This window comes from Nelumbo lutea, chromosome 7, assembly GCF_056320005.1.
Source record: "Nelumbo lutea isolate HS-2025 chromosome 7, American lotus-T2T, whole genome shotgun sequence".
NCBI classification, from domain to species: Eukaryota; Viridiplantae; Streptophyta; class Magnoliopsida; order Proteales; family Nelumbonaceae; genus Nelumbo; species Nelumbo lutea.
The window spans coordinates 14,034,100-14,044,446 of NC_142690.1; the positions used below are offsets into that span (position 1 = coordinate 14,034,100).

Below are 10,347 nucleotides of genomic sequence, written 5' to 3' on the forward strand. Positions count from 1 at the left end.
TTCCATCACACTGAACACAGCCTCTAAAGCTGACATTCCTTTTTCCCACATGCCTGCAGCAAGCAGATTCAGAATTTTAGTGGGTTAGGTTCTATTTTTTAATTGGTGGTAATGGGGTCAGTAATTTGATCACAGTTGACTTGGGGAAGAGTGAAATTTAATTCTGTTTCCACCCCCATGACCTAAACCCAAACACAGTCTCAGGGGTTTGTTTGGGCATTGGCTGTCGCAACTCCAAACAGGAAAACGTGAATGAATTTTAACACCACTCTAAGGCTCTTTCTGAGTTTCAATAGAGCACTTTTTCACTTCCTCCAATGGTGAATCCAGAGCCTTTTTGAAATGTGACGTGTGAATGGGAACGGATGCTCCGGATTCCTTGAGCAGCAGAGTCCCAGAAGACTGTTCACTGTTGATTATATGAGCTCTGAATCCCATAGCCGAGATATGTCATTGATTCGGGAACAAACGATTGTTGTTTGGCTTGTTGTCAATGCATTAACATGTCTCCTCACTTCTCAGTACAGGCAGGACAGACACTCATTAAGTGTTTATCATATGGCCAGACAAAAACCAAAGTGCCCAATTACACATACCTGAAATCCTCTGTAGTATCTCCATTGGACCACAACATCAACAATTACTGATGGGAATATTTTGATCTCTTGATTAAGATGCTGATTTGGACCACATTGGAGAGTGGAGTACTTCTCAATACCATTGGCTGGTTTAATTTGGACCAATTCCTTGCCTTCATTGGTGCATGTAAATCGGGCCAAGGTCAGTCTGCAGTGACCCAATGATCCAGGCTGAATACCACACATTCTGGGGCCAGACCCAGATCCATGCTTACTATTCCTTAAGTAGTTTACACTTTCAAGCAACAGAACTTGTCCAGAATTGGACCAGCAGACTGTGGTGGCTTAGACTTAGTGGGCCCAAAAGGTAATCTAACCCATGTGATCCCCTTAATGCCCCATCAAAGAGATGGCCCACCATTGAATTTGGACATTGAAGGATGGTGGACGGGGCCCAAAGCATGATACCTACAATCTGGTGTTAATGATGCTAGAGTGAGGACTTTCAGGACTACACTTCTAATATTTAAGTGTACTTCCTGTTAGAGGAGTAACATTACCTTATTTCTTGAAGTTTGGGAGTAGGGATTCGGAATGTCATTGTTTGCTTCTGAACTTTCAAATAAACCAAACAGCTAGCAAACCCATCTAACCACGAGACCTTGGTTCAGTTTTTAAGGCCAAGGTTTTAAATGTCGGACATATAGTACAAATGTACAAGGGAAGGGAATACGGGTTATATCTGTATTTACCATTTTAATTCACTAATTGCAACACTAGCTTAACCAACACAAACCATTTAGTTCCTGTTTGGGAGGGCTTTTTTGCTTTGGCTTTAACCTTATATGTGCTCACGAACCCGGAATACCATGAAGGCATGAAGCTGTGTTTGATAAAACTCCGGAAAAATGAAAATTAGTTTAAAGAAAAATCGCAAAATCGACTTTACAATGAAATTAAGAGCCCGTTTCATAGGGCTTTTGTGGTAGAGGTGAGTTGTGATGCTAGAGCCGCGGTGATATTGATCGCTTGCGTTCAGGAGAAGCTACCTAGAATAGCTTTCATTATAGTCGCACTCCTCACATCTGGAACAGAGTGGCACGATTTCTGGATTCTCACCAAATATAGCTTCTGGTGTTCTCGTGTGGAGCCCTGCTCAGGACGCAAGAAGCTACACCCGGAAAGCCCTCCCAAATGAGCAATATATCAGGTAGCTTCTCTGGATAGGCTAAGTCAATACAGTTAAATCAATGAAGAATTCCTCCCAAATGGGCCCTTAACATATACTGCTGTTATGGAAGAAAAATTTCAGATACTAAAATTAGGCTATGTTTGGGTGTATTTAAAAAAAGTGTTTATTCAAAATAAGTGATTATTTGGACCATTAAACACTTATTAGTATTTGGAAAATAAGTCCGAAATAAGTGTTTATTTTAAAAATAAGGACTTATTTTTTAAGTCCAAATTTTCAGTTTTTTTAAGTGCTTATACAATAAGCATTTGTTCAATTTTTTCATTCAAAATTATCCATAGTTGAATTTTATAAAGTACTTTTATGAAAGCATTTTTACAAAAGCACTTTTGCGAAAGCATTTTCAATGAAAGTACTTTTATGAAAGAACTTTATAAAAACACTTTTATGAAAGCACTTTTTCGAAAATAATTTTATGAAAGTACTTTTCCAAAAGTACTTTTATAAAGTCACTTTTATGAAAGCACTTTTATAAAAGCACTTTTATGAAAGCAATGCACTTTCAGAAAAGTACTTTTATAAAAGTACTTTATTAAGTGTTTTTGTAAAAGTACTTTTATAAAAATGCTTTCTTAAAAGTATTTTTATAAAAGTGCCTTTATAAAAGTGCTTTTGTAAAAGTGCCTTTGTAAAAGTGTTTTCATAAAAGTGTTTTTATAAAAGTAATTTCATAAGTGCTTTCAAAGGTTATATTTTGAAAATTGGAAAGAAAATGGACAAAATAGTCACAAATGCTTATTTAAGTGCTTATTAAAGAATAAGACTATCAAATGCTCAATATAAAATAAGTGCTTTAAAAGATAAGCATTTGAAAAAGTTGGGCGCCAAATGCAAATAAGTTCTTATTCGAATAAACACTTATTTTTAACTTAAGCACTCCCAAACATGGCCTCAAGGAGCTTATTATGTTTGGTGGTTATTATCAAGTATGCTTGTTGAGGGGGAGATCATTTTGATTGGAGTTTCTAAATTTGTGAAAGTATGGTTCTTGTGTCAATTGTTTTTGGAGGTGAGTGGCCTTCGAGATCTCTTGAGTTGTCTCTCTCTCTCTCTCTCTCTCTCATGGTTTTCAAAACCAGACTGGACCAGACAATCGGACTAGAAAAATCAAGAACCAGTCAGGTGACCAATCTCGGTTTCCCCAAAACCGTATTTTCTTCAAAAACAATTGATTTTGGTCAGCAAACTGCTGACCCGTGTGGTTAACTGTTCAAACGGTTTTGACCTTTTTTTTGTCAGAACGGGTCAACCGTTCAACTCAGTAACCGGACCACTGACCGTTCAATCTCTAAGTCAGTTTTAAAAACCATGCTGTATGTGTGTGTGTGTGTGTGTGTGCATTGTTCTTCTGGGGTTTACTCCCTTGTGGAGTGTTTTCTATAGTTTTCATGTTCAGACTGGGTTAATTTATTTTTACCTTCCTGTTGATTGTTTTATTGTATATATATTACCCTAAACATTATTGAATGAAATTCGAGTCCAGATCTCCTCCCAACCAAAAAACTCTTCCAACATGATCTATACCCACATATCTCAAACATGTCCCATAAATGTGTACGAAACATGTTTGAGATGTGCAGGCAAAGGGTTTTTTGTTGGAAGGAGATCTAGTCTCATGAAATATGCCTTTTGAGGCATAAAAAAAGAAGAGACCAGACAGGTTTTATTGGGCGACGGTTTGACAATCTGACCATCTGGGTCGGATAACTAATTGGCTTGTGAGTATTTTAAATGAATATTAGAATTTTTTTTAAAGAAGAAGAAGAAAGAAAGAGAAGAAGAAAAAGAAAGGATTAATTAATGAATTTCTGTTGGAGAAGATTTCAATGAGAGTGATATCCCTACCCCATTTTGTCAATACCCAATTTTTATTACAAGTGATGAATGGAAATTGTTTGAAATATATTATTTTTTCCTAGAGTAATATATTCCAACTTACATTAATTTGAATTTCGGAATATATTGTTGTTAATTTACATTAATTTATGGTTTATTTTATTATTTTTCCCCAGGGAAAATAATATAAGATGTGCATTTCTTTTAATCCCTTCTATCATCATATCGGACATAAGGTTTTCCTCTACATAACATGGGGGCCTAATAGTGCTACTATATAAATGGCTTTTGGAAATTTAAAATGTTGCCACTTATTCATGAAACTAGGGCTACTAATTGGGCTACCCGATTTGAAAATTTTCAACTACATTTAACTTGGGTTATGATTTGCATCGAAAATCTAACAAATTTAATCAACCCGATCCAAGTTGCACCCCAATTTGAAATTATTTAGGCTTCATTTGGCATTCTTTATTTTAAGAATTTATTTTTTTTTTGTAATTAAAAACTTAGTATTTATAGAGACATTTTATAAAAAGAAAATAAGTCCTTAAAATGAGGAATGCAAATGCAGCCTTACATTAGTGGTCATTCCCTTTCAATGCATCTGATTACATCTCTTAAAAGCTCATCACTTGTATGATTGGTAAGGTTTCCCAGGCAATGGCTCAACATTCTTGCATGATTGGTAATGTTTTTACATAGTCTAAAAATGCCCTTTCTTTTAATACTTTAAATCTTCATAACGACAAGAATACCCGATGTATTAATCAACTCAAACATGATTATTTACTTCACACATAAACTATATATTCAAGCATAACAATAAGCACTTATTCGTTCCAATATGATCATATTAGACTTAAATGTTCTTTCGCTTTTCTTTTGGCCATTTATCCGAGTAAATGCATTTACCTTTGTTATATTTATTTCCCAAGTAAATGAGACAATGATCATTTTACCCTTAAAAAAAGACAGGATTAGAAGGGAGAAGAGGCAATATTTTCGTCCCATCATGCGTTGACAACTTTCTCTCCAAGTGGAAAAATTACTTATCCATATGGAAAAATGGTATCGCTTACCCGGAAAAGTGATATCAACGGAAAATGACATTTCTCTGGATATTGCATGAATCCACAAAAAGAACATGAAAATTCACAAACGAAACCTAGCTAAGGGGTTGGACTTTAGACTTCCAAATACAAATTTAACATGTGCCCATATATGTCAACGGTGTTTATGTCTTTTTATATGTAATTAATTTGACAGCCAACCACGAGATGCTGTGTATAGGGATGACAATTTGTATTCTCATGTCATATTTGTGTCGTATTGAGGTGAGTGTATTTGGATATATGGATTAATGCGAACATGACATAATTAACTAGTCATATTAAATTTCTAAACACAAACATAATTAATTAATTGTCATCCCTATACCTATCATAATAATATTTCATCCAAATTCACATGCATTATGTAAAATTTAAAACTTTTGCTCGTAAACAGGAAATTTTTGAATTAAGTTGATGCAATTTTGACACAAACGCAATTAAGATAAACCCAAACTCATTGATTTAGACGGTGTTTGGTTCCGTTTACGTTTATTCAGTAAACGTTTATTGATGGTGCCATATAGACACCACTTCAGCATTTTCTCTCTCTTGCTCTTTTGTATGCATCGAAAATGAAAAAAGTGAACTTTGGTTTTTGTACATGTCAACCATTTGCGAAAGCTATTTTTTTAATTTTTCACAAACGACCATGCATTTTTTCACTGTTACATTGATGTGGAGCCTAGTGGCATCTAATTGTCATAAACGGTTGTAATTATTATATTTTTCAGTTTTACCAACAAATAAAGTGCAAACGTTTATTCAATAAATATAAACAGAACCAAACACATACTTGGTGTCATGTCAAATATTTCCATCCCTAATGTGCACAACACATTGTAGTTGCACGTCAGAAAAATTGAGATTGGTCAGCGTTCTATTGTCAACAGATCCCAATTCCCTTACATGAACACATGTAAATACAACCATTTAAAAAAAAAAAAAAAAGAATTCAACTATGATACCAGAAAAACATGAAACCAATCAACGAGTATCATAAAACTGATATCCAAGATGATATTTGTCAAAATTACGAGAGAATTTTGATTGATTTTCCCTTTAAAAATACAAATTGTGCCCATCTAACTAGCTATATATAATATAAAATCAGGATGCAACGTAAAGAATTAAGCTTATATGAAGGCTTTATGTCAGCCTCAAACCATTGAACCTCCATATATGCATTAAGCTTATAGCATTTATTTTATGAAATACACATGCAATGAACTTATACTAAATCTGGCTTAGACATTTACTTGGTATATATGAAAGACTTGGAGCCAAACCCAACTTAGGCTCCACCCTAAATTGTAATTAAGATGCTACCAAAGAGCTTTGGTTTCTAGTGGGTCAGAACATGCATAGAGGCACATATAAATACCATGGATTTCATTACCATTTTTATTTATATTTCTTTTCTTGTGTTTCTCTATTATTTCTTTCTGCAGAATTGCATAAGATTTTGATAGACAACTGATGCAAGCTGTGTATATGAACACTTCATGGATGGATATGAATCACATCTCCTACTTCACATGTAATTCTGTTTCTTGTCAAGGGTGTGTGGTTAAAGAAGGAGAGGGTCTTGTGGTGAGGGAGGGCCTCATCTTTACGATTTGCTCTTCATCCACACCCATTCTTTTAGCCAACAATCCTGCCTCCAAGAATCTCTTGAGTGCACCCTCCATGTATTTCTTCCCCTCTTTGACTGTCATTTGCTTCCCAATCTTTTCAGGATAGCTTGTCAAGATATCATCGCCTTTCAGCACTGCTGCAAGCTGCAGTAGCTCCTGTTGGAACTCACTTAGCTTCGCGTTTTCATTAGGCCCATCCTGCCGGATCTTGACGGGAGTTGGCAGTTTCTCTGCGGTAATAGCAAATGTATTAATTTTTATTACAATCACAAAGAGATGCTCTCAAAGTCAGTCATTTAGAAAAGAAGACAATGAATATTTTTGGTTGTACCAATGTTTTAAGACTCAGCCCGGACCAGACGGTTGGACCGTGAAAACCAGGAACTGGTAGCCTTTTCTGGGTCCTAGTTAAGTGATGGTTTTGGCAGGTTGAACGGACAAACCACCCGATGACTAACAAGTAAAACCGGGACCCGAGAGCATTCTCATTTTTAGTCCAGTGCACCAAGTCTTAAACCATTGGTTATCACTTCATAACTAGAAAGAGTTGCCACACCAAACATGGACCTACAATCCAAACAGTTCTCTACATACCCAACTCTTAATGGCAGGCAACTCCTGACCAAATCCATTCAACACCTCAAATTAGGGTTGGGTCTGAGTTAGTCATTACATACTCTAACCTGGCAAAACCCATCTCAACATATTTTTCTTCTTATAGGTGGACCAGGTCTATCTTTATATCTATGGGTTTTTACTGTTTACTATAGTCAAGGCCAAGGTTCTATAAGACAAAAGGTGGAGACAACGCCATTGATCTTGAAGAAGCAAGGCCTAGGACTCAAGGTGTTTTAATTTGAGGCTATGTATATATTTATGTATATATTATGTATGTATGTTTTATAATTTAGATAGTGCAATTTCCTTTTAAACTTTGGAATATTATTTATTTATTTATTTGATGACTAATATATACATTTGATTTTTTTTTCATTATAAGCCTTTAATCCAACTCCTATTTTTTTTCAATTCTCATTTATGCTTTATTTGGTATTTAGAGCTCCTATTTTCTTCACTTGATTTATAAAGGGAATAATAAACTCTTACTACTACTACTATTCTTTAATTATGAGGCGCCTCATAAACTCCTATTTTCTACTCTAACCTCAAGTTGCTGAGGCTAATAATTATGAGGCGCCTCTTGCCACTTGAAGTCTGAGTCTCATGTAAGGGTGCATGTTGGGTTGCCCCATTTGAATAATTTCATCAATATTGGATTCATGCCCATTCAAAATTGGTGATGTTTATATTATGCTTCATCAATCACCACTTTGCCTTATGGCCTTTTAAAACTATGGTCAGAACCCAGATTAGAAATCTTCCAATCATGGAATTTCTCAAAACCAACCAGACCAATTGGACCATTGCTAAGTCACTTCTAAAACCTCTTATTTGTCACATGGCTGGACCAGAATCCAAAAATGTGGCCCAATACAAGGCCCAGGAGGCGGCAGATGAGAATGAGAATAATTTAGCTGAAGCACATGGAGAAGGATCACGTTGCCCCACTCTAAAATGTGCCAGCAAACAAATTAATCCATATCTATTATTATTCCCTTTTGATCGTTTCAAAAGGAACAAAGAAAAAAATAATAATAACAGAAATCAAGAAATTAAAAAAAAAAAAAGGTATTTACCAAGGTGAATGGTTTTTTTTTCTAAAATAAAAATAATTGAGATGTCAGAAAAAAATAATATAATTTTAGTTTTAAAAAATAAAACCATTCACATTAGCATTTGACAAACACCCCCCCAAAAGTGAAGAGAAGAACCTGGACAATCAGTTCTTGGTCGGGTTCTAGTTTGGACTACGCCTTCAAAGGTACCGGCCCATTCGTCCCTCCTTGTCAGAAATGGAGAGGGGAGGTTGAATAGCTTCTTCACTGTTGCAGGGATGGATGAATGCTCGAACTCTGACGTGGAGATTGGAGACCCATTGGGCCCATGAACAACTGCATCATCAACATCATCATCTTGATCATCAATTAAACATTCCAAAATGCAGAATGAAGCTATCATATCTTTGTGGGCTTTGGGCTTGGGGAAGGCCCAACATCAAGAACTTTAAATCTTTAATCTTATCCCCTTCAAGATGGGTCCTGGTGGACTCCACTAATGCACCACCATCTGTTACCATGTGATCGTTTAGTCAACCCACTGGGTCCTACCACCTAACCCATGACCACCCCATCAATCACACAATGGGCATCAGACAGAGGGACAATGGGCCTTCAGTTTGGTGGACGGTGCTAAACCCTTGGCCTCAGTCTGACCAGTTGTGGGCGGTTCAGCTAGGTGGCCTGATCTCCGGTTTCAGAGGTGATCTGGCATCTAAACATTGCCACGTGGCAACGAATTGCACTTACCAGTACCCCTCTCTATCCATGGCGACACCATGATGGTAGGGACCCGAACACCCAAGCGGTCGAACCGAAACAAGAACGGCGCAGGCCCAATTATCCCATCCGGACTCGGCACACCTCTCACCGGCGTCGGCACATGATCGTAGAACCCACCATGCTCGTCGTAGGTAATCACAAGCAACGTCTCATTCCACTGGGGGCTCGCCCTCAACGTCTCGTAAACCTCCTTCACGAACATCTGCCCCTGATAAACATCGTGCGACGGATGATCGTCGTTCGCCGGCGACAGCTTGGTGTCCATGTACTGCTGCTCAATGACTACATAGTTCGGCAGCTTCCCGGCCTTGGCATGGCTCTTGAACGATAACCCATATGAATGGAACTTGGTTAAGTACTTGAGCTTCCTTAGATTTCTGTAGAACAGCGTCGCCGGTATGTTCTGGTAGTAAATTCCGAACGATAGCCCGGCGTCATCGATGTTTTCGAATATTGTTCTCTGTGGGTATCCCTTAGCGAGGAGGCTTGGGATGTTACTGGTGGCGCCACCGGAGGTTGCCGAGTGCACGAAAAGTCTGTTGGGCTGTGTCGAAGACGGGACGGAGGCGAACCATCGATCGAAGACGGCGAACTCAGTGACGAGAGACTTGTAGACAGCAACCATATCTGGGTTGAAGCCGTTCATGACGCTTTCGGACATGTTGGTGGAGTTGGTCATGGAGAAGGCTTGCTGGGCGAAGCCATTCATGGGGGGAGGAAACGCGGAGGTGTCGCTGGAGCCGAAGATCTGTTCGCGGATGGCTTGGAAGGAGTGACCGGGATCTGGGTCGACGTAGTGCGATTGATCTTTGAAGAATATGCGAGGAGAGGATGGGTCGGTTGTGGAGAGTGGGTTGGACTCGGTGCCGTCGACGCCATTGATTCGTGGGTTGATTCGTTTCATCCACCCGAGCATGTGATCGAAGGATCGGTTCTCCATTACTAAGATCACCAGTGTTTTGATTGGACCTGCTGTTGCTGAATCCCAATTACAAAGAAGAAGAAAGAGAAAACATAGTCTAGTGGTAGCCATTGATGGCCTCTTCTTTCTCACCATTGTTGTTTCAGAAGAGAGAGAGAGAGAGAGATGAAAGTAAAGTCCGTGAGTCCGTGACTGATTCTTCCGGAAACCTTTTTTTTTTATCGTTATTGGTACAGGGAAGAACACACTCTGGTGGAGATCCCAATAAGAAGCAGAATGTTTAGATAGGTTAGCTATATAGAGAGCTAGTTTGTTTTCCTGTAATATCCTATCAATTGGAATTTAATGACAAACGTATCCACCCTTCCAAGTATCTGTACCTCTCCTATGGAGGGTCATCATTAACCTTATCAGATGATCTTAACCGTCCATTGTTATATGATATGGGAAAACAATGGCCAGAGAGGGAAGAGAAATTGTAGGTTAACCTCCAACTTCAGTTTAGTTACCCTTTTCTTAGGTTTCAGATGGATTGGATTATTTGAATAGGT

General features: G+C 37.9%; 1 protein-coding gene across 1 annotated transcript; it reads right to left on the reverse strand.

Moving 5' to 3' along the window:
- Positions 1-6,155: 6,155 nt before the first annotated feature.
- On the reverse strand, positions 6,156-10,119 carry LOC148845222 (non-specific phospholipase C2-like). The gene is made up of 3 exons (XM_088955109.1): positions 8,842-10,119; positions 8,248-8,427; positions 6,156-6,645 (listed from the first exon to the last, which is right to left on the reverse strand). The coding sequence occupies exons 1-3, from the start codon at positions 9,929-9,931 to the stop codon at positions 6,335-6,337; spliced, it is 1,581 nt and encodes a 526-aa protein (XP_088811235.1). The 5' UTR covers positions 9,932-10,119; the 3' UTR covers positions 6,156-6,334.
- Between the last annotated feature and the right edge of the window lie 228 nt (positions 10,120-10,347).

Bases quoted from the DNA above. Each gene is read 5' to 3' on its own strand.
- LOC148845222 (XM_088955109.1), bottom strand. From the start codon at position 9,931: ATGGTGAGAAAGAAGAGGCCATCAATGGCTACCACTAGACTATGTTTT. The intron at 8,428-8,841 runs GTAAGTGCAATT...TTGATGATGCAG, and splicing joins ATGGATAGAGAGGGGTACTG to TTGTTCATGGGCCCAATGGG. The intron at 6,646-8,247 runs GTTCTTCTCTTC...CTATTACCGCAG, and splicing joins ACCAAGAACTGATTGTCCAG to AGAAACTGCCAACTCCCGTC.